At 58.6% G+C, this 23,882-nt stretch overlaps 1 protein-coding gene across 2 annotated transcripts; it reads left to right on the plus strand.

Moving 5' to 3' along the window:
* Positions 1 to 1,673: 1,673 nt before the first annotated feature.
* On the plus strand, positions 1,674 to 22,492 carry ASMTL (acetylserotonin O-methyltransferase like). Of its 2 annotated transcripts, none has more exons than XM_081043479.1 (13): positions 1,674 to 1,870; positions 2,904 to 3,035; positions 4,093 to 4,140; positions 6,576 to 6,640; positions 8,339 to 8,400; positions 9,701 to 9,809; positions 10,380 to 10,725; positions 13,918 to 14,080; positions 15,662 to 15,846; positions 16,963 to 17,092; positions 17,864 to 18,007; positions 18,976 to 19,098; positions 22,135 to 22,492. In XM_081043479.1, the coding sequence occupies exons 1-13, from the start codon at positions 1,781 to 1,783 to the stop codon at positions 22,353 to 22,355; spliced, it is 1,818 nt and encodes a 605-aa protein (XP_080899605.1). In that variant the 5' UTR covers positions 1,674 to 1,780; the 3' UTR covers positions 22,356 to 22,492. The 2 variants fall into 2 exon arrangements, with proteins under 2 accessions (XP_080899605.1, XP_080899604.1); XM_081043478.1 differs by having other exon boundaries at positions 1,689 to 1,870; positions 2,904 to 3,089.
* Positions 22,493 to 23,882: the final 1,390 nt, after the last annotated feature.

A 23,882-nucleotide genomic window follows, 5' to 3' on the forward strand; every position in this document is an offset into this window, starting at 1 on the left:
TGGGATGTTTTGGGGCAGGCTCTCCCCGATGAGGCCAAATGGTGGCTCAGAACCCACCTTTGAGAAACTGCCTGGCAGGTGGTCACTCCCCCAGGGGAAGTCAGCAGGAGGGGGTCAGTGTGAAGGTCTGGGGGCCTGGGGTGGACAGGGGCAGGGATGGTGAGGAGGGGGAAGGAACAGCTGTGTCCCATCTTCGTACTTCACAGCTGTGTAGGGAAAGCACCAGGGACAGGCCAAGGGACCTTCAGGTCCGCTCTGAGGCTGCAAGGTCAGCCGTGAGGGTCAAGGGGGTAAGATCGCTGGCTCCGGGGCCCATGGCCATCCCCCCACCATCCCCCAACTCCACGAGGAAGCCACGGAGACCCGTCACTGACCTCCTGACCTCTGGTTCTGTATCAGGACATGGTTTGCAGGTGTCAAAGCCTGGTGTGAAGGACAATCTGATGCCTTTGGGGGACCACTCAGTACCGAAGATTAAGGACAGAAAATAGGTGGTAACAATACCTTCAGACATGCAATAGGATTCCACAAACATACACATATACAGTGTACATACAGACACATGCACACCTACATAGACATGTGTACACATGCAGGCATATGTGTGTATTTGTATGATTGTCATACTGGGGTATCACACTGGGGTGGCACAGTGGGGTGCTCCTGGCATCTGCTGGGTGGATGCCCACCCACAGGGACGGTGCTCAGCTCCACAGGGCCCAGCATGCCCCACAGCAGGCACCTATCCATCCGTCCATCATGCATCCATCCATCCATCCATCCATCCTCCATCCATCCTCCATCCATCCTTCATCCATCCTCCATCCATCCATCCAATCTGACTATCATCTATCTCCAGACGTGGTTCTCAACTGACAGTGATTCTGTCACCAGGGAACAAATCGCGGTGTCTGAAGACATTTTCGGTTGTCACAACTTGGAGAAAAGGTGCTGCCATCTACTGGACTGAAACCGTGAATGCTGCTAAATATCTTGCAAAGCACGGGGCGGGGGGCGGGGGTGGGGAGGGTGGGGGGGATGGTGGGGGGGGCAAAAACGAATGATGTCTGTCCACAGTGCTGAGGTGCGGAGGAGACTCTGCCTACCTACCTATCTGTCTACCTCTCATCTGTCATCTGTCTACCTATAGATATGGTACCACTCATCTCCGTCCCCCACCGCACCCCGGGGACCCTCCACCGATTCACAAGGGATCTCGCGACGTGGGGGTTCTGGGGGAATCTTCCCCCCCCGCCCAACCTGGAGGCGTGGGCGGAGCTTCATCCGGGGCGGGGCTCAGGCATGGGCGGGGCTTCACTGGAGTCGGCTCTGAAGCGGAGCTGGGCGGGCCCGGGGGCGGGGCTCAGGTGGACGGGGCGGGGCTTCGTTGGAGTCGGCTCTGAAGCGGTGCTCGGCGGGCCCGGGGGCGGAGCTTCATCTGGGGCGGGGCTCCGGCGGGCGGGGCGGGGCTTCGTTGGAGTCGGCTCTGAAGCGGAGCTGGGCGGGCCCGGGGGCGGGGCTCCGGCGGGCGGGGCGGGGCTTCACTGGAGTCGGCTCTGAAGCGGAACTGGGCTGTCCCGGGGGCGGGGCTCCGGCGGGCGGGGCGGGGCTTCACTGGAGTCGGCTCTGAAGCGGAGCTGGGCGGGCCCGGGGGCGGGGCTCCGGCGGGCGGGGCGGGGCCTGGGTCGGAGCGGCGGAGCCCCGCGAGCGCGCGCGCACCGCTGCGCAGCGCGGGGAGCGGGCCGGGGTGCAGGAGTCGGGCGCGGGGTCGGGCGCGAGGATGATGTACCCTGTGATCCGGAAGCTGCAGCACAAGCGCGTGGTGTTGGCCAGCGCCTCCCCGCGCCGGCGGGAGATTCTCAGCCAAGCGGTGTGCGCCCGGGGCGGCCTGGGCTGGGGTCTGTGGCCGGGGCCTGGGAAGGTGGAGGCGGTACGGGAGGGGCGGGGTGTCCGGCTGGGGCCTAGTGACCCGGGTCCTATGGACTGGAGGCCTGGTCCTCGTGACCCGGGGGGCGAAGTCTGCTGGCCTGGGCCTGGGGATCCTGGGGCCCAGTGACCCTGGGGCCTAGTGACCAGGGGGTGTAGTGAGTGGAGCCAGGGCCAGCAGGTGATTGGGGGCTGAGGTCTGCAGGCGTGGGTCTACTGACCGGGTCTGAGGCCCAGGGTCGTCCGGCTGAGACCCAGGGACCGGCCTCCAGTGACCGGGCTGGGGTCTGCAGGCCAGGACTTAGTGCCCCGGCTCCAGGTCTGTGGGCTGCGGGAACTAGGAGTCCACGTGATTTGGGGGCTACCACCTCAGGCCAGGCCTGGTGGCCTCGTGAGTGTGCAGGGCTGCCAGGCCACGCCAGGTTCAATTGTCCCGCAGCTGGTGGTGGGGAAGGCACACACACAGGAGGGTGCTCTGTCGGGCTGCCCAAGGGGACAGGGAGTTTTACCCTCTCTGCTGAAGGCCCATGTTCCCAACCCTGGGACGTCAGTCTCTTCATGACCAGCCTCCTGCAGCGATTGTCTTACCTGCTGATAGTGTGAGGGGAGCAAGTTAAGGCGGCCATATTTCTCCCACGTAGCATTTTTTTTTTTTCGCAATTCTTGGGGGCAGGATATTTTCAGCACTGGCCTTTGGGACACTCTGGGAGCTCTTTGACCCCTAGGATCTGCACCTCAATCAATATCCACCCTTCCCGGCCTTCATGTGACTGACCTGTGTGTCTCCCCTCCACGTCTGCCAACCCCAGCCAGTCTGGTGGTTGCGTGGCACTGAGTGAAAATTCAGAGAACAGATGAGATAGTCGGGAAGACCGACTGCACGTGGAAAAGGCCACGTGTTGTAGCCCTGGCACATTCTGTCCCCTGTCCTTGCGCTCTTCTGTAAAAGTCTCAAGACCCCTTTTCTCCTGTTGTAGGGTCTCAGATTTGAGGTGGTGCCTTCCAGGTTTAAAGAGAAGCTGAATAAAGCGTCATTCCCCACCCCTCACGCATATGCCATCGAAACAGCGAAGCAGAAAGCACTGGATGTGGCCCGCAGAATCCAGCAGGCAAGGTCTTGGGTTGCTGCTGCCTTGCGCTCTCTGGCCAGAAAGGCTTTCCAGGTTTCAAATAGACGTGCTATAAATAAGTGCCAGTTATTAATACAATGTGCAATGAATGGAGCTTACTTAGTGCTGAGGGTTAGAGTGCAGTGTACCATTCCAGAGCTGATCTAGTACTCTGTTACTATGTAACATGCTACTGTAATTAATATAACAGTATCATTTACAATGCAAATTAATGTAGCTTATCTATTACTGTGTTACTATATAATATACTAATATGACTATGATAATGCCATTTATTACATAGAATTAGTGTAGCTTACCCATTACTATGTTACTTTGTAACATACTATTGTAATTAACATAATAGTTACATAATATAGCTCATGAGTTACTTTGTTACTGTGTAATATGCCATCGTGATTATACCAATATAATAGTATCTATTATATAGAATTAATGTAGTTTATCTGTTACAGTGTGTTATTCTGTAACAGACTATTGTAATTAACATAATAGTAAGTATCATTTATATAATATAGCTCATGAGTTACTTTGTTACTTTGTAATATTCCACTGTGATTCACATAACACTCATTTATTATATAGAATTAATGTAACCTATTATTATGGTTATTATATTACTATATACTAATATAGTTACTATAATAGCGTCATTTATTACATAGAATTAATGTATTAATAGCTTATCTATTACTACGTGTTATAAGAACATCCTGTAGCAATTAATAAATGCATTGTAGTTAATGCTGTCATGAATTACTGGCATAAATGAAAGGATATTGACAGATTGATTTTCGACAGCAGAAAGGTAGTATTTAAGGGCAACCCAAGTTCAAGGTTGCATACAGATTTCAGGTGAGCATGTCACGGTTGCACTCCTCTCCTGGCCTACTCGGCACAGAGAGGACACGTAGGTCTCGGTTTCTAAGCTTGGCTTCCTGCCGCTGATGTCCTTTCACATGCATGACATCACAGAAGTGTTTCTGTAAGACACGCAGGGGCCTCCCTTCTAAAGCTGACTTTGCGTTTCTTGCAGAAAGACCTCAGGGCCCCCGATATCATCATCGGAGCAGACACTATCGTGGTGAGTCCCACTTCTGGCCTCCCGTTTGGTTCACGTGTCCCCAGCAACTGGACTCCAGGTGTGGGCGGGGCTGGTTCCTCCTGGAGGCCTTGGGGACGGTCTGGCACAGGCCCCTCTCCCAGCTTCTGGAGTCCATGGCAGCCCGTGGTGTCCCTGGGCTTGTGGCTGTGTCACCTGTCGTCTACCTCAGGCTTCATGTGGCTTCTCCTTCTGTGTGAGTGTACAAATGGTCTGCTTCTTGTAAGGACACCAGTCATGATATTGAGGCCCCCCACCCCCGATTTCAGTAGGACCTCATCTTAACTTAGATTACACCTGCAGAGACCCCATTTCCAAACATTGTGTCACTCATAGGGCCGGAGGTGAGGACCTGGACACATTGGGAGCAACACCGCTATACCAGAGACAGGGATTTGGGCCTGAGAGTTGTGCTCTGTGAAGGCAGGTCACGTGGCTCGGTCCTCACTGAAATTTTGCTGGGCACAGCCCTCTGTCCCACCTCCGACTGGCCCACTGGCCTCAGTCAAGGTGCCACCACAGTCTCCTGGCGAGGCGTCACCCATTTGAACCTTGACACAGTCCAGGGTTTGAAAATAACCAGACAGAGTGATCCCGGGGCCCACCTTGCTGTTGCATGGTCCTTGCAGCCCGACTCGATGGTTTTGCCGAGAACCAGACACATTTGTGGTTCATGGGTAAGGGTGTTTCTATGTGGAAGTTTAAGAGTGAACAATGCTGGTTCCTCCAAAAGTTAAGGACAGAATTGCCACGTGACCTGGCAGTTCCACTTCTGTGGGCTGGACTGTGTCCCACAATATTCACAGGTTGTAGCCCCAGTAACATCTCTGATGGCCAGGACCTCAGAATGGGACTGTTTGGAGACGGGGCTTTAAAGAGGGGATTAAGGTAACATGAGGTCACTAGGGTGGGCCCTGATCCAATAGCATTAGGGTCCTTATAAGAAGAGGAGATGAGGACACAGACACACACAGAGGGACGGCCATGTGAGGATACGGGGAGCAGACGGCCGTCCACACGCCCAGGAGAGAGGCCTCAGGGGGGACCAGCCCTGGGACACCTGGATCTCAGACTCCAGCCTCCGGAACTGGGAGAGATAAATGCATGTTGGGTCAGCTGCCCAACCTATGGTGCTTTCCGGCAGCCCTAGAAAACTTGTACCTACTCTTATGTAGGACGTCTGACATTTAAGTTCATGAACTTGTTGTAACACTGTTGCTAACCTTTTTTGATATCAGAGGGATTATTCATTATGAATTTGTACGAACTGGACAAACAGGTAACCAAGTTTACTATTTGGAAATGGTGAAAAGGCTGAATGAAAAAGACGACCTGAACTTTTCACCAACAATTCATGGCTCTTGCATCACGACAATGCACCAGCTCACAGGGCACTGTCTGTGAGGGAGTTTTTAGCCAGTAAACAAATAACTGTATTGGAACACACTCCCTACTCACCTGATCTGGCCCCCAATGACTTCTTTCTTTACCTGAAGATAAAGGAAATATTGAAAGGCAGACATTTGGATGACATTCGGGACATCAAGGGTAATACGACAAAAGCTCTGATGGCCACTCCAGAAAAAGTTTCCAAATTGCTTTGAAGGATGGACTAGGCACTGACATCAGTGCATAGCTTCCCAAGGGGAGTCCTTCAAAGGTGACCACAGTGATATTCAGCAGTGAGATATATAGCAGTTTTTCTAGGACAAGTTCGCGAACTTAATTGTCAGACCTCGTATGTACTAAAAATAAGAAATACATGTTCACAGACCCATAGATAACAGAAAACAAACTGATGGATGCTAAAGGAGAGGCTGGTAAGGGGATGGGGAAAATATTTGTGCATTCAAACAAAGTCTTGTACACACATGGTCATAGCAGCATTATTTACAATTGCTGGAAAGGGAAAGACCCAAATACTCATAAAGCATTGAACAGATAAACAAACACAAGGGGGTCCAGCCACACAGCGGAATATGACTCGGCCCTGAAAAGGACAGAGGCGCTGACACTCGCCACCAATTGGAGGGACCTTGAGGACACAGTGCTCAGGGAGTGACAGAAGCCAGACACACAAGGCCACCCAGCGTGTGACTGCATTTATGTGAAACGTGCAGAACAGGCTCCTCCGCAGACAGGAAGTGGGTTAGGGGGAGTGGGGGGTGAGGGGGGTGACTGCTCATGGGGACGGGTCTCCTTGGGGGGATAGAATGTTCTGGAACCAGAGAGTGACGATACTACTATAACATTGTGAATGTGCTAAAATGTCCCCAAACTGTTTAAAATGGTGAATTTTATGTTACGTGACTCTCACGTCAAACACAAGAAAGAAGGAGTGTAAAATGTGGATGGTGGCGTGCAGAGACCCAGCTGGAGGCGTGGAAACAATCGTGTTCCTCCCGTTTGTCTTGCAGACCATCGAGGGCCTGATACTGGAGAAGCCCGTGGACAAGCAGGACGCGTACCGGATGCTGTCCCGGTGGGTGCTCAGTGGCCGGCCTGCCAGGGACCAGCCCTGCCTCAGAGCCCGGGGTGGGGGAAGGGGCAGGGTCCTGGTGGATCAGTGCATCACCACCTGCTCACCCTCCCAGGTGAGGTCACAGGATGGAGCTGGTGCCCTTGGTATCTCCCCACCGGATATATGTGGTGTCCTGGGCAGACCTGGGCTCCGTCTGAGATCTGTGTATCCATCACCTTCATCTGCTCCCTCTATCACCTTCTCTGCTCCCTCCATCACCTTCTCTCTGCTCCCTCCATCACCTTCTCTGCTCCCTCCATTACCTTCTCTTTGCTCCTCCATCACCTTCTCTCTGCTCCCTCCATCACCTCGATCTCTGCTCCTCCATCACCTTCTCTCTGCTCCCTCCATCACCTCGATCTCTGCTCCTCCATCACCTTCTCTCTGCTCCTCCATCACCTTCTCTCTGCTCCTCCATTACCTTCTCTCTGCTCCTCCATCACCTTCTCTCTGCTCCTCCATCACCTTCTCTCTGCTCCTCCATCACCTTCTCTCTGCTCCTCCATCACCTTCTCTCTGCTCCATCACCTTCTCTCTGCTCCTCCATCACCTTCTCTCTGCTCCTCCATCACCTTCTCTCTGCTCCTCCATCACCTTCTCTCTGCTCCTCCATCACCTCGATCTCTGCTCCTCCATCACCTTCTCTCTGCTCCTCCACCACCTTCTCTCTGCTCCTCCATCACCTCGATCTCTGCTCCTCCATCACCTTCTCTCTTCTCCTCCATCACCTTCTCTCTGCTCCTCCATCACCTTCTCTCTGCTCCTCCATCACCTTCTCTCTGCTCCCTCCATCACCTTCATCCCTGCTCCCTCCATCACCTCGATCTCTGCTCCTCCATCACCTCGATCTCTGCTCCTCCATCACCTTCTCTCTGCTCCTCCATCACCTTCTCTCTGCTCCTCCATCACCTTCTCTCTGCTCCTCCATCACCTCTCTGCTCCTCCACCACCTTCTCTCTGCTCTTCCATCACCTTTTCTCTGCTCCTCCATCACCTTCTCTGCTCCTCCATCACCTTCTCTCTGCTCCTCCATCACCTTCTCTCTGCTCCTCCATCACCTTCTCTCTGCTCCTCCATCACCTTAATCCCTGCTCCCTTCATCACCTCGATCCCTGCTACCTCCATCACCTCGATCTCTGCTCCCTCATCGTCCTTCTCTGCTGGCATCCTCCCCATGCCTGTGTACAAGTGACCAGCTTTCTCCACAGCCCAGCACATCTGAGCTTCTGCCCAGGTGATGGGGAGATGGGCCTGGATCACCCATGCTTTGTCCAGAGGGCTGGCATGTCACTCCAGTCTCAGGAAAGCAAACAGACCTCCAGAAAGAGCCGGCGGAGAGCTGCCCCGTCTGGGTCCTGCCTACATGGCTGGCCTCTCCTGTTGGGGTCGTGTGTTCTCCAGTGACCCAGACCTTGAGTCTTGTAAGCGACCACCACCACCACCACTCTCCTCCTGATACTCATGACATCCACTTACACCAGCCTCTGGGATGGTTTCCTAGGAGACGCAGTGGCTGGACACTGGGGGCAGAGACCTGCCAGAGGACAGGGAGCGAGGACCTGAGCCCGACAGTGGGGTGTCGCCTGTTGCTGGCAGGCAGCGTGCTTGATGGCTCGGCTCCCACCTGAGATGTGTCATGTGTGCGGCTGTGTCTTGCAGGTTGAATGGAAAAGAACATAGTGTGTTCACGGGTGTCGCCATCATCCACTGCTTCAGCCAAGGTACTCACGGCCACCTCCTCCCTGGGGACGAGGGGGGACCTGGGGCGCTTATGGTGACCAGGGCTTGAAGGATAGACTCAGAGGTCACTGGGGCAACAGCTCTTCCCTCCCCCCTGCCGGGGAAAATCGGTGTAATGTGGAAGTCAATGTGCGGTGTCCAGTGGCAGACACATGGCCCCACTCGTAAGACCCCACCCAACATGAGCCCCACATGTATTTCCTTTGAGATCTTTGGGAAAATATTTGTGCAATCTGGACAGCGGAGGGAGTGGGCACAGGAGGGTGGGTGTGGGTTATGCCATGGCGATGAAAAGTCTGTGGAATAATTAATGGAATAATTAATGTCAGAGCTGCTCTGAAGTCCTTGTAGGTCGGGAAAGGCCCCCGAGACAGACTTTGCCCTCCTGCCCTGGGGCTGCCTCACCGTATCTTACCGATGGCCAGTCACACGTCTGCTTATCAGTGACGGGCCACCTTTACCCTCTTGTCCAGCTGGGACATTCATTTGGGCCCTTTGGGTACAAAGCCCTGGCCCAAGAGATTCCATATCACCCTTCACCTGTGCGCTTACCACCACACACCCATCCTCCCCCCCGTCCTGGAGACCAGGAGTCTGCCCTCAAGGTGTCCCAGGGCCATGCTCCCTCCAGGGACCCCAGGGGACGGTCCCTCCTGCCCCTTCCAGCTCCTGGGGGCTCCAGGCATCCCTGGGCTGGTGGCCGCCTTCCTCCCATCTCTGCCTCCGTCTCCACGTGGCGTCTCCTCTGTGTCTGTGTCCCTCCTCTTCTGTCTCTGATGAGGACACTGTCATTGGGTTCAGGGCCCCCCAATCCAGGACGACCTCACCTCAGATCCCTCACTCGGTCCCATCTGCACAGACCCTGTTTCCAGCTAAGGTCCCGTTCACAGGCTCCAAGGGAGATGAATTCTGGGGGATGCTGTTCACCCCAAGATAGCTAGTTTTGGGGAGTCTCCCAAGTGACCCCAAAGCTGCCATGCCCGGGGCTTTCCCAACCCCACAGGCGAGGCCTGGTGACCCAGAAGTTCCACTCCACAAATTATTGCAGAAAACCAAGAGCCCTGTCTCGTGCAGTCTGCAGCGTTTTCTCCTCTTTGCTGATTTTGCTTGTCCTGTCTGTAATTTTCATTCTTCTTTCCCTTGTCTAAAACGAACCTTTTTACGCCCATGCACGGTTACTATCTGAACTGCACACCAAGTTCAGGCAAGCCCCCCGCCCCCGTGTGCAAAGACGCCGAGGCCATGCGCGGCGTGCCCTCACCTGCAGACCTGTCGTTGCAGACGGCCAGCTGGATGTGGAAATCTCGCAGTTCTACGAGGAGACAGTGGTGATGTTTTCGCAGCTGTCGGAGGAGCTCCTGTGGGAATACATCCACAGCGGGGAGCCCATGTGAGTGTCTCAGGGTCTGCAGGTCACGGGCACCCACTCCCACCACCCGCGAGGGCACAAGGAAAGGCTGCTGCCTTTATTGGGGCCTGGGTCTCGGGGAGGGATCAGGCCTGGATGAAACAGTGCTGGGGGCTCAGGGCCCCCTTCCCCTTAAGGGGGTCTCAGCAGAGGTGCCCGGGAAAGATCAGGGCCCAGGACCCCATAAAGAGACGTGAGGATGAGCCACCTAGGCCAGAGGTGCCGTGGGCAGAAGAGCAGGGTCCGGAGGGGGTTGGGGTCATATGGGCATCCCCCAGTGACCACCGGGCACCAGGTGTGGAGGACAGCTCCCTGTGGGGCCACTGTGGGATGTCCCGGTCAGGACCAAACACCACATAAGACTGGGGCCCGGAGCCGGACTCCCCCACAGCATGCCACCCAGGCTGCAGATGGCTCGCTGGCTTCGGTCCATGCGTCACGTCTGGTTGCCGTGAAACGGTTGTGCTGGCTGCTGTGACCCGGGGACCTTGCCGCGTCCTGTAAGCTTTCTCTTTATCTCCTTCCCTGGGTGACCCCTGCCCACCCGCTCAGGGACAAAGCCGGAGGATACGGCATCCAGGCCCTGGGCGGCATGCTGGTGGAATCCATCCACGGAGACTTCCTCAACGTGGTGGGCTTCCCGCTAAACCACTTCTGCAAGAAGCTGGCCGAGCTGTACTGCCCACCGGGCGCCGTGGGCCTGCGGCGGGTGAAGCACGACTCCATCCCCGCCGTGGACACCTTCGAAAACCTCAGTGAAGAGGAGGCCGCCGGCCTAGACCGCGGGGGCGCCCAGGCTCGGGGCACGCAGGACGCAGGTCACGACAGGACCGCGGAGAGCCTGCCCCCGTTCCCGACGGGCCTCCTGGAGCTCATAGCCGGCTTCCAAGCATCCAAGGTACCTGTGCGAGTCCTGGGGCGGCCGGAACCAGTGACCGCAGGCGGGGGCCTAGACCACAGACACCCATCCTTCCCCGGCCTGGACACCAGGAGTCTGCCATCACGGTGGCCCAGGGCCACGCTCCCTCCGGGGACCCCCGGGGACAGTCCCTCCTGTCCCTTCCAGCCCCTGGGGGCTCCAGGCGTCCCTGGGCTGGTGGCCGGCTCCCTCCCATCTCTGCCTCCGTCTCCACGTGGCGTCCCCTCTGTGCCTGTGTTCTCCTCTTCTGTCTCTGATGAGGACACTGCCATTGGGTTCAGGGCCCCCTGATCCAGGACGACCTCACCTCAGATCCTTCACTCAGTCCCATCTGCACAGACCCTGTTTCCACACAAGGTCCTCTCCCAGGTTCTGGGGACAGGACCTCCGTATTTCCGAGGCCACCGTAACAGTGTCGCTACTGACCTGCTGCCACCCTAAGTGACTCGAGACAGAACAGGGACTTCTGCGATCCACAGGGGGTGGAGCCATGGGCCCAGACTGGCAGGGGGTGGAGCCATGGGCCCAGACTGGCAGGGGGTGGAGCCATCGGCTCAGACTGGCAGGGGGTGGAGCCATGGGCCCAGACTGGCAGGGGGTGGAGCCATCGGCTCAGACTGGCAGGGGGTGGAGCCATGGGCTCAGACTGGCAGGGGGTGGAGCCATGGGCTCAGACTGGCAGGGGGTGGAGCCATCGGCTCAGACTGGCAGGGGGTGGAGCCATGGGCCCAGACTGGCAGGGGGTGGAGCCATGGGCTCAGACTGGCAGGGGGTGGAGCCATGGGCCCAGACTGGCAGGGGGTGGAGCCATCGGCCCAGACTGGCAGGGGGTGGAGCCATGGGCTCAGACTGGCAGGGGGTGGAGCCATGGGCCCAGACTGGCAGGGGGTGGAGCCATCGGCTCAGACTGGCAGGGGGTGGAGCCATGGGCCCAGACTGGCAGGGGGTGGAGCCATGGGCTCAGACTGGCAGGGGGTGGAGCCATCGGCTCAGACTGGCAGGGGGTGGAGCCATGGGCCCAGACTGGCAGGGGGTGGAGCCATGGGCCCAGACTGGCAGGGGGTGGAGCCATGGGCCCAGACTGGCAGGGGGTGGAGCCATCGGCCCAGACTGGCAGGGGGTGGAGCCATGGGCTCAGACTGGCAGGGGGTGGAGCCATCGGCTCAGACTGGCAGGGGGTGGAGCCATGGGCCCAGACTGGCAGGGGGTGGAGCCATGGGCCCAGACTGGCAGGGGGTGGAGCCATGGGCCCAGACTGGCAGGGGGTGGAGCCATCGGCCCAGACTGGCAGGGGGTGGAGCCATGGGCTCAGACTGGCAGGGGGTGGAGCCATGGGCTCAGACTGGCAGGGGGTGGAGCCATCGGCTCAGACTGGCAGGGGGTGGAGCCATGGGCCCAGACTGGCAGGGGGTGGAGCCATGGGCCCAGACTGGCAGGGGGTGGAGCCATGGGCTCAGACTGGCAGGGGGTGGAGCCATCGGCCCAGACTGGCAGGGGGTGGAGCCATCGGCCCAGACTTCCTAGGACACACACCCTGCTGTGTGAGGCCCAGGCTCGGGCCGCGGGGGCTGTGGTCAGTGTCCGGCCGGGCCCGGGTCTGTGCGTGTTTGAAGGCGAGCCGTCCTCACGGACCGCAGCCCCAGGAGGTGAGGCCGGAACGCGGACCATGCAGCAGGCTCGGGGCGCCCTCCGGTGCAGCTGGCCAGGTGTCAGGGGGACTGTGGCACCACGTCAGCAGGTGCACGCAGGCCCACCAGCTCAGCATATGTCCTCGGTCCCCGTGTGACCTTAGCTGTACCAGCCAGACGGCCTCCCGCTGGAGCAAGGAGCAGCTGACAGCCGGCAGCCTTGGCTGCAGTCCCCCGTCCGTCCTGCACGGTCCCCCGAGTCGTGCAGCCGCTCACACAGTCCCCAGGGGGCCCCGGCCAGACCGGAGAGCGTCTCGGGCAGCAGCTGGCCCCTTTCGCACCCCACAGCTGTGACACGGCTCTGACATGAGCTCCTGCTTTCCCCGGCTTCCCCACGAGGCCAACCTGCCAGCTGCTCTTGCAACTCCAGCTCCTGGGGGAGTTGGGGACAGTCAGTGGCAGTTCCCCCATCCCTGCGGCCCAGTGGGGGCCACAGCCGCAGCTAGGGCAGGGGCAGGTGCTGGGTGCTGGGCTCCGGCTGCCCCTTCCCACACGGGACCTCAGCCACCTCCGTCACCTCGTCATCGGACAGAGTTTGCAGTGGTTAGGAGAGAAAGGTGGTCGTGCTGTGCTGGACCTCAGATTCTCTCCTCTACCTAAAAACAGTAACAAGAACAGCACTTCCACCGGCGTCCAACTGTCACACCTGAGCTGTATTGTGGTCCCCGCATGTGTCTGTCTATCCTTTGTCATCCATCAACTGCCATCTATTTATCTATCCATCGTCTATGTATGTATGTGGCATTGTCACCTCTGTGTCGTCATCCATTTATCCATCCATCCATCCATCAATTTATCTATTATCTATCCTCTATCTATCCACCCACCCATCCATTTATCTATCTACCTGTTTGTCATCTACCTGCCTACTTATCCGTCCACCCACCTGTTACATACGTCACATAACAGGTCTCCCACTGGCCACACATACTGACCAAGGGGGAGGAGGGCTGCAGGGAGTCACGGGTCATGTGTCATCTCTCCAGGTCCATCACGTACATTCTACACACACCTGTGTCCTGCCCTTTTCAGAAGGGCCTCCGTTGTCACAGAGGATTTTGCGTTACGAGGTGAGAGCCTGACTAATGGTTCTCAGTGTCACGTGAGGGCGTCCCGAACACCGTAAGGAGCCAGTGAGCCTCGGAACGGACCTCCTGTGTCCAAATGCAGTCACATTCTGAGGTCCTGGGCGTGTGGCTTCAACATACAGATGTTGGGGTGGGGGTGGGGACACCGTTCAGCCCCCGACAGCAGCATATTGGCTTATCTCCTAGGGGACAGTCTTTCTGATGGATACTCACCAGTTTGCTTTCACCTTCTGCAAACCTGGTACCAGCTGGAGCCTAAACCCATTCTTCTCTAGAGAAGAGGGGTCCGTTGATGATTACACACTTTTGTCACTTTTGACCTCCACCTTTGGAGGAGTAAAAGGCACTGGGTAAGTCACGTGGTAAGTCGAATTGTTCCCGTTTTCCCTTGACAGGCCCTGTTCACGGCTTGTAAGCTGAAGGTGTTTGATTTATTACAACATGAGGCCCCATTGAAGGCCGTGGATATCGCCAACAAAATTGACACCTCTGAGCGTGGGACTGGACGTCTGCTGGACGTCTGTGTGGCCCTGGGGTTACTGGAGAAGACAGAGAGAGGTAAGGGCACTCTCAACTGTCTTGCTAAGACTCTCAGCAGGTGGAAGGATGCAAATCACTGGGTGAAAGGGGGCCTCCGAGCTGAGGGAGGGAGGGGGAGGGCCCGACTGTCCCCTTGGGAACGTGACTTCCCCAGAAAGTGAGAAGCATGGACGGATGGAAGAAAGGAAACAGAGGCAGTTGTGTACATGTGTGTTAAGAGAGTCACTTTTTATGGGCTCTGTTCTTAGAGGTGCTCGAATAGTCAGGGTTCTCCAGAGAAACAGGACCAATAGGATATATATGTGTGTTTGCTTTTACTTATAGATGTTTGTTTTTACTTATTTATTCAGATAGATGAAATGGATGGTGGGTAGGTGACAGATAGATAGATAGATAGATAGATAGATAGATAGATAGATAGATAGATGATGGAACATATGGATGGATGGATGGATGGATGGATGGATGGATAGATGGATGATGGATGGATGGATGATGGATGGATGGATGGATGGATGTATGGATGGATGATGGATGGATGGATGGATGGATGATGGATGGATGGATGGATGGATGGATGGATGATGGGTGGATGGATGATGGATGGACGGATGGATGGATGGATGGATGGATGATGGGTGGATGGATGATGGATGGATGGATGGATGGATGATGGATGGATGGATGAATGGATGGATGGATGATGGGTGGATGGATGATGGATGAATGGATGGATTGTTGGATGAATGGGTGGATGGATGGGTGGATGATGGATGATGTATGATGGATGGATAGATGATGGGTAGACGGATAGGTTGATGGGTGGATGGATGGATGGATGGACGGATGGGTAGATGGATGGATGGATATGATAGATGATTGACAGATGGATGGATGAATGGATGGCTGCCTGGATGGATGATATGTGTTTGTGGAATGAACACAACACTGGAGCATGGTCTCCCAGTAGAGGCTCCTATGGACGGTCCCTGAGAAGTTCGGCATGAGCAGGGGGCAGAAGGCCCCAGGACAGCAGAGGCAGGTTTGCTTCTGTGAGAAGAAATAAAGTGGGTGCTGGGGAAGGCCCCCCAAATCTGCTCTTCAGGCAAGAGGATTTCGACTACATGCTCGTGGTCTGAAGCACAGAAAGCAGCCCTTCCTCCCGAGCCAAGTGCTTTTAGTCATATTCCTGTGTCCCGAAACCCATGAGTGAGGGCAGACAAAGGGTCCACCTGCAGCCTTCCTCCCTGGGCCCTGGAAGCCTCCTCCAGTGTTCCCAGCAAGTGTGTTGCCCACCCACCCCCATCGTGAGCGAGTGGCGTCTTTCCCTACAGTGAGCTGATTGCCCATGGTGATGACATCTGCCTCCGCGGCAACATGTCGCCTGGGGTTGGCTTGACCTACTGGGGAATGTAGCTGGGCTACATGGCCATCCCAGGGCCTCAGCAGGCATGGGCTGTGGGAATACGAGTCTGGGGAACTTACGTGGGTCGGCGCTGTGGCCAGGAGGGTGATATTTACGAGACCCTCCCACCGCTGCCCTGGGGTCAGGTCAGCGTGGGCGTCCCTGCCGGACGTGACCCGGGCCCGTGGCTTCAGGTTACAGTAACAGTGACCTGGCCACCCTGTACCTGCTGTCGGACGGCGAGTTCTCCCTGCGTGGCTTCATCGAGCTGAACGACGCGCACACCTGGGCAGCCTTTACCCACCTGGAGTCTGCCGTCCGGGAGGGCAGCAGCCGGGACCCCCAGGCTGTGGGAGACGAGGCAGAAGGCCTGCATCAGGTACCGTCCTGAACGGCCCCCTTTCAGGCCACGTGTGTGTAGCGAAAGGACGGCTGGGTTCGGGATCCCTGGGGGACAGTACGAGCACCGGGTGTTTCAGGCTGCACAGTGCCCCCCACCCTTCCGGCTAGACCTCTGTGGGGCGGTCCTGGGTCTGCAGAGCAGTACGGATGGGGGTTTTGGGGGCCAAGGCCATTCCCCGGCTGCGTCCACTGAGGCACAGCACACAGGACAGAAATGAACGTGACGGAGTGTGGGGCTGACGTCAAGTGTGGGGGACAGGGCCAGAGATGCGGGGACAGACACACGGAGAGAAAGGAGAGAGACCCAAGACAGACAGAAAGAGACAGGGAGACAGACCAATTGATAGAGACAATGAGAGACAAAGACAGAGAGAGACAGGGAGAGACAGAGATGGAGGGAGAGACAGCAAGACACAGAAGCAGAGAGAGCAGCAGACGGGGCGTCACACAGAAGCCGGTGAGGCTGTCCCAGCATCGTGGCCCAGGGTGGACCCCGGAGAGGCCAGGTCCTTGGAGTGTCACACAGCAAACCGCAGCCGGCGCTCCAGCCGGCAGGAAGCTGAGAACACGCTGTGTGGGGCGTCGGCAGCTGGCTCGGGTCAGCGCGAGGTGGGCCGAGCAGGGTGTGGGCAGAGGCAGGAGGGGACAGCTCAGGCCATGGGGTGTGAGCGGGGGTGGGTCAGGGCTGCAGCCACGGGGGCCAGGCTGTGTGACGGCAGCCAAGCAAGGCCGTGGTGTCAGGGGACGGCTCAGACCACGGCCGTGGGACCCTGCAGGAGCCAGGCTGTTTTGTCCTCCAGAGCAAGGGGACAGAGGCATGGACGGGGGCCATGGACAGACAGGGAGGGGCAGCGTGAACACAGGTGCTGGTGAGGTGGGGAGACACAGTGCCTCCATGCCGGCTGCCCCCGAAGCTCGTCCCTGGGACCACTGCACTCAGCCTCAGCGACACCAGGTGTCTCGTACCTCGTGGGTGGGATGGAGCTGCCCCCTAAGGGACCCCTCAGCCCATGCCGCCATGCTGGTGGCTGCAGTGTCTGGGGTGCGGGACCCCTGGGCCTGTGGTGCCCGCTCAGACCCTGCTGTGCTGTAGGACTCCTGCCCGGGCCAGGACGCGAGGCTGTGCTTCATGAAGGCCAAGCATGGCCTCGCCAAGCTGACTGCTCGCCAGGTGGCCACAGCCCTGGACCTGTCCCGATTCTCCTCCGCCTGCCATCTGGGAGGTACATGCACCCCTCCTGGATTCGGGCACAAACGGCTCTGGGGGCCTCTTTCCTTGGATGAAATCATGGGCCCCTCACCTGCTTGTAACAACGGATTTCTCTCTGAACGACTCCCCTAACACATCTGGCTGGGGCAGGTGTGTGGGTCTGGCCACAGAGCCCCAATGTGTAGGAGGTCCTGGTTGTAAGGCTTGTAAGGCCTGGAGGTCCTGGGGGCGGTCCAGGGTCTCCATAGAGGTTATGGGGCCCTTCCTGGTGGCTGCTGAGGGGACAGACGGCTACAATGTCCCATCTCATCTGGTGTGACTAAGGCCTACGCACCCTTCACCCCACCTCAGCCCAGGACCGTGAATGGAGGAGCAGCAGGGGCCTCGCCGTGTCTCTCCCCGGCCCCATCCCCGCCAGGCGCACGCCGGGGGGGTATAATGCGATCAGGGTCCCAAGAGCACTCCTGAGCTGGCAGCTTACACGTCCCCGTCCTCTGTGCACACCCTTCCTTCTGGGGGCCCAGAGTGGCTGCGGTGGCACCAGCCATCTCGTCTGCATTCCCACAGCAGCCTGCTGGTCTTGACTTTGGGAGGCCCCAAGGCCCACCTGAGACACCAGCCACCTACACCTCCACCTGCCTTCACGGCACAGCGCTGGATTCAATCCTTTTTTCTAGAACATCGTTTTGGTTTTGCTGAGGTTGAACTCTGGCGACCCACCCAGTGTCTCCTGAGTGCTGGGAGGGTCGGATCGGATCGCAGTGTGTGTGTTTGCAATCCACAGGCTGCACCGGCGCCCTGGCCCATGCGCTCGCCCGGGAGTACCCACGTCTGAAGGTGACCGTGTTTGACCTCCCAGAGGTCATTGAGCACGTCACGTGCTTTCAGCCCTCGGGAGCACAGACAGAACAGGTCAGCTTCGTGCCAGGTAAATGCTGCTGTGTGTTGGCTTTGGGTCAGCCCTCCGCCCACCGTATTCATCTCTGGTCCTGAGTGTGTCTGCGTGTGTGGTGTGCTTACCTGCACAGTCGTCCTTTCATCTCCGCCGAGCCGCGGTTCCAGGTCCCCCTCAGACACCAAAGTCCACATGTGCTCACGTCTCTTAGGGAAAAATGACAATTTGTGTGGACCCTCCACACAGCCTCCCTGAAAATCGTCCCTGGGTTACTTATAACACCAGATACAATGTAACCGCTGCGTAAAGAGTGGTTACACTGTATCATCTCAGGGATAATGACAAGAGAAAAAGTCTGTGCTTATTCAGTACAGATGCAGCCATTGTCGCCTAACTACACAGTAACAATGTGACATTTGCCAACCACAGAGCAATAACTTATCTTCTAAAAAAAGTTTGTGGGCATTAGTTTTCCATGGCTGCAAAAACAAACTACACAAACTGGGGGTTTAAAACCACAGACACCCATCCTCCCCCCGTCCTGGAGATCAAGAATGTGACACCAAGGTGTCCCAGGGCCACGCTCCCCCCAGGGGACGGTCCCTCCTGGGTCTTACAGCTCCTGGGGGCTCCAGGTGTCCCTGGGCTGGTGGCCGCCTCCCTCCCATCTCTGCCTCCGTCTCCATGTGGCATCTCCTCTGTGTCTGTGTCCCTCCTCTTCTGTCTCTGATGAGGACACTGTCATTGGGTTCAGGGCCCCCCGATCCAGGACGACCTCACCTCAGACCCCTCACTTAGTCCCATCTGCACAGACCCTACATACAAACAAGGTCCCGTTGGGAGGTTGCAGGGGTTGGGACACGGCACGTCTGTGGGAGGACACATGTCCCCACTACCAGCAGTGTCTCTCTTGAATTCTGGACATTGGCAGTCCCCACTTCCCTCGGGTACAGGACCGGTTCTGGAGCCCCTGACAGGTGTATGACATTGTTTTCAACCAGGTGACTTTTTCAAGGACAGCGTCCCGGAGGCAGAGCTCTATGTTCTTTCCGGAATCCTACACGACTGGCCGGACGAGAAAGTGCACAGGTTGCTGAGCCGGGTCTCAGGCAGCTGCAAACCAGGTGAGCCCCTGTCACCCCATAACCTCATTAAAGCATAAAGACCGTTTCCATTAAAACACAGCAACAAAAACCAAGGAAGTTTTCCAAAGGACACATCGCCCCCCCCCCGCCCAGCCTGTGGCGCCTGGTTTACTCTTTCCCTGAGGACGCACTTGGGTCATGGGTGGGAACAAGCTGCTGAAGCTGATGGCAACAGACCGCAAGCTGTGGCTGACCTGAGTGTCGTCGTCGTCGTGGCCCCACGTCCTCCCAGATGCCCCGTCGCGTGCCTGCACAGCCCAGCCGTGTCCCCCGTCCCCAGCCCCGCTGGTGTACGTCCTGGTCGTCTCCGTGGGCCATGAGGCCGGGCAGCGGAGACCTAGCGGCCTGGGCCCCTTCCCGGCTCCAGCATGTACGCGCTCACCCCTGCACCCTACGGTCTCCCCCGTTTGCACGGCACCCCCGGGCCTCTTCTGTGCCATTTCGGAACATGAACTATTTAGCAATTGGGGATCGTTTTCAACACTGTGATGCCACTTCTGCTCCCACATCTGGGGAAAGCACGGTCGTCCCCGGTCTCCTGTTTCAGACCAAAAGTGAAGCGACGGTGAAGGGTCTTTGCAGACACTGACCAGCTGGTGGCCGTCCTGGCCTCCAGCCTCCACCAGGAATGACCTCGTCCCCAACTGTTCAGCGTCACACCCGTCCCCTCCACTGAGCCCTGGGCTGTGATCCCCGGCGTATCCAGTTACCTAAGGCTCAGGGCCGCGTGGGGGCTGGAAACATCTGGTACCAGACGGAGGGTCCCAGGGCCTCCACAGCCAGCTGCTGTCCCCCCAGCCGACGGCGGGGGTCTCCTGGCTCAGAGGTGCCAGCCGCGGCCGAGCCCCCGTCCTCCCAGGTGCACAGGTGCCCAAGACTGAGCAGCGGTGGCGGAAGCATGGGACAGTGGCAGCCGGCACGCCTGCAGACGGACGGGGTGGCCTGTGTCCATCCATCCTCCCTTCAAGGATGGAAAGCGGCAAGACAGGAGCAAAGAGGAAGGTCTTGGACAGGAGCTGAGCAGTGAGACGTGGAGGGATTGGGACAGGCAGCCACGCAGAGCACAGGCCACAGGAATGGAAAACAAGAGACAACTCGGGGACCCATCCTTGAGCCCTGGAATCTGACCCGCAAGGGCCCCCGTCCCTGAGATGGGACGCAGAAGCCACCCCTACCTGTGGCCGCACGAAGCGGACGTGCCAGGATATTGGGGACCAGGGACAAGCCTGATATGCAGGAGGACAGCCACCGAGTCACCACCGCGACTGGGCAGCAGGCGTGGATGGGTGTCCCCACAGGCAGCGCGCTATGGACCCGGAGGGGAAGCAGTTCCATGGGCCCCCCACGCGTGTGCGTGTAGTGACCGGTCACTGCGCTGGCTCACCGGCCCGAGCTTTGGGGACACAGGAACCTGAGCTGCATGGGAAGTCAGGGCATCCTGCTTGGTCTGTGTCACAGGATGAGCAGTGTACCCCCAAATTCATGTCCACCTGGGACCTCAGAATGGGACCTGATCTGGAAACGGGGTCCTCGCAGATGTGACCGAGTGAAGAATCTGAGATGAGGCTGTCCTGGATCAGGGGGCCCTGAACCCAATGACAGTGTCCTCGTCAGAGACAGAAGAGGAGGGACACAGACACAGAGGGGACGCCGCGTGGAGACGGAGGCAGAGATTGGAGGGACGCGGCCACCAGCCCAGGGACGCCTGGAGCCCCCAGGAGCTGGAAGGGGCAGGAGGGACCGTCCCCTGGGGTCCCCGGAGGGACACACTGATGGCAGACTCCCGGTCTCCAGAACTGGGGGAACATGAGGTCTGTGGGTGTGAGCCCCTGCTTGTGGTCATTGTCACGGCCACCGAGGCCACACATGGCACCTGTGAGCTGCAGGGTTTTACCCGGTCACAGAGCTGTCACACACTCATTTGGGCCATCCACCAGGAGAATGTGGCCCCGGGAGGGCAGGTTTCTGCCTGCTTGCTCCCTGCTGTGTCCCCAACCCCAGCTCAGAATGGACGGAAGGAAAGTGTCACAGAAGTCGGGTGTTCCCATTCCCGGGGCAGGCGGCCCAGGGGACCTGGGAGCCGAATCCTGGCGTCCCTGGGAAGACAGAGGAATCGTGAGAGGTGCTGCTAAGCGGTGCGGACTCTCTGACGGGTTGGGGTTCGGGGAGCCTGGAGCTGTGACCTGCTGACCAGACCACGTGTTAGCTCGTCAGGAGTCGTGCCGCCCCCTCATGCCACGTGGGTGGCGTGACATCGGCCTTGGCAGGACTGTGTCCCCCACAGAAAGTGGCCGACAGGCTGGACTGGGCCTTCCCTCCAGCCCTCCGCTGGGAGTGCAGTGGTTCCCTGCGTGGGGGCCGGGGGGCCACAGACGAGTGGGAAGTGGTGCCTTTTGGAGCCAGTCGTGTCAGCCCCCTGCACGTGTTAGTGTGGAAAACGGGAAAAATGACAGGAAGGGGAGCACACGGCCCCCCAGTTCTGGTGACTGGTAACGCCTGTCCCTGCACCACCAGGGAGAGGCGCCGACGTCCCCCGCTGGCGTCACCGCCGTGTAAGCCGGGGCTCCGGGGTGAGGCCCCTCTGCGCCTTTCCCTGCCTCTCCCGAGCAACCCGAACGGGAGACTGTCACTGTCACACACACACCATCTACGTCTCAAAGCTCTCACATCCACCTTCTCCACAAGCCACGCAACCCCCTGCGGCGGCCTGGCTGGTGCCAGCCATGGTCCAAGCAGCTGCGGCCCGGGTTCCCACCTACGGACGGACGGCCTGGTCCCCGATGGGCTCACAGCGGCGTGTCCCTGCAGTCGATGCGCACCGGGGTTCCCCCCCAGTGAACTCCCTCAGGAGCTGGCCCGTATCTGCAGGGGGCCCGGCTCCCGCAGGCTCCGTGTCCACCTCTTCGTCCCGTGTCCCCTGCCCCCTCCCTCCCTCTCCGGGTCAGCGCTATGTCCCCAGAGCCCCCTTCCCTCCGTGACGTGCGCAGGACCCAGCAGCTCTGCTTGTGCTTGCAGGCGGTGGCCTCTTGGTGGCAGAAGTGGCCCTGGACGAGGACCCGCGGGCCGCCAGGCCGGGCCTGCTGAGGTCCCTGAGCCGCCTGCTGCAGACCCAGGGCCGGGCGCGCAGCCTGGCCAAGTCCCGGCAACTCCTGCAGCTCCACGGCTTCACGGACGTGCAGGTGGCACGCACGGGGGACGTCCTGGATGTGGTCCTGGCCACCAGACCCGCAACCTGAGGGCCGCGCTCGCATGCCGGCACGAGGATGGTCTCCCCGGAGGCCGCGGCCGGCTGTGCCTTCACATAGACGCCGGGTGGAAAGCAGACTGGAAGCGGGTGGGGGTCTCACCCACTGATTAAAGAACGTCAGCAGCACTGGCTGGCCCCGGCTCCTTTGTGGGGACTGAAGACCCCGCAGCTGTACCCAGTGGCAGTGCCAGCCGCGTGTGTCCCCAGCCGCGTCGCTGGACCACTTGGTGCACCACGGGGGGCGCCCCACACACACACCCCCGTCTGCACACGGCCCTGCCTGTGCACTCGCCTTGGGCCGTTCACGCTGGCTGTGAATGCTTTTCCGTGTCACGTGTGGTCCCTGTGATGTGACAGCCGGTGTGTCGCAGGACCCCTGCTGGACAGCAGACTTTCGAGCTGTCGCTGCATGTGTGGGAGGCAGGGCACCCCTGGGCCCGCTGGATGTTGGCTGAAGGGGGACGGTGGTTTATGGGCGCACGTGTCCCCAAAGACTCACCTGAGGGCGGGAGGCTCAGGTCTGTTTTGTGTCTCAGTAACGGACCTGTTTTCCTACAAGAGCAACTGCAGGTGCTTCGTGTGCCCAGCAGCAGTAAGTGTGTAGCCAGTGACAGGCTGCCCGTAGGTAGGTGTATACATTGTCATTAGGAAAATGCCGATTGCCCTGTCGTAGGGACACCTTCAAACAGGCCACCTATTTGTCCATATTGCACTCAGTGCTTTGCAGGTAAAAGGAGAAGATGGTTACGTACATGGGAAGCGTAAGGTGGAGGGAATTTTCTGTGTGCGAGTGTATTTTATATGGAACATGTGAACTGCCTCACATATAAACGCATAGCCACAGACGTACATGTCACTTGTACGTGTATTTGCATGGTGTATAATGACAAATGCACACAAACACGTAACTGTAGGTGGACACGTTTTACGTCCACACCCACGACGGCCGTACACGTAGGACCCCAGGTTGCAGAGGGACACAGGGCACCGCCTGGAGAACCCTCCGACCACTCGCTGTCCCTTTGTGTCTGTGGGGACTTTCCGTGGGAAAACGCCAAAACGGTGACGAGAAACTGAGCGACCCACTAGGTGTCCCTCCACTTACTGGGAATGCGCCACAGAAACGTCCTTTTGGGGACTCTGACGTCCGGTACCGGCGGGGCACACACGTGCTTCTGCAAAGGCTTTTCATTCTGTGAGGAAGCAGGACGGACCCCCAGGTTGCAATGTGCGCGCGCCCGCCCGCCGCCCCGCGGGTGGGTTCATTCCTTCCTCCACCCACTCGTGGTCACTCAGCAGATCCCGTGGGCGCCCGCTGCATCGGGCCCACGGGGGAAACCTGCCTGGTGGGGGTGGGGCGCTCAGGGCTTAGCCGCCCCCCCCACCCCCACGGGCAGGGCACGGAGCGAGGAGGGACGGTGGGGGGTCCCACGCGCAGGCCACGCGTGTGCAGCACAGGCAGCTGGGCCCACGCAGCCCCGAGCAGCGCGGCCCAGGCCCGGTGACACCGCGTGCA

Source organism: Rhinolophus hipposideros, assembly GCF_964194185.1.
Source record: "Rhinolophus hipposideros genome assembly, chromosome: X".
Classification (NCBI taxonomy): Eukaryota; Metazoa; Chordata; class Mammalia; order Chiroptera; family Rhinolophidae; genus Rhinolophus; species Rhinolophus hipposideros.

Bases quoted from the DNA above. Each gene is read 5' to 3' on its own strand.
- ASMTL (XM_081043478.1), top strand. From the start codon at position 1,781: ATGATGTACCCTGTGATCCGGAAGCTGCAGCACAAGCGCGTGGTGTTG. The intron at 9,810-10,379 runs GTGAGTGTCTCA...CCACCCGCTCAG, and splicing joins ATCCACAGCGGGGAGCCCAT to GGACAAAGCCGGAGGATACG. The intron at 17,093-17,863 runs GTACATGCACCC...TGCAATCCACAG, and splicing joins CTCCGCCTGCCATCTGGGAG to GCTGCACCGGCGCCCTGGCC.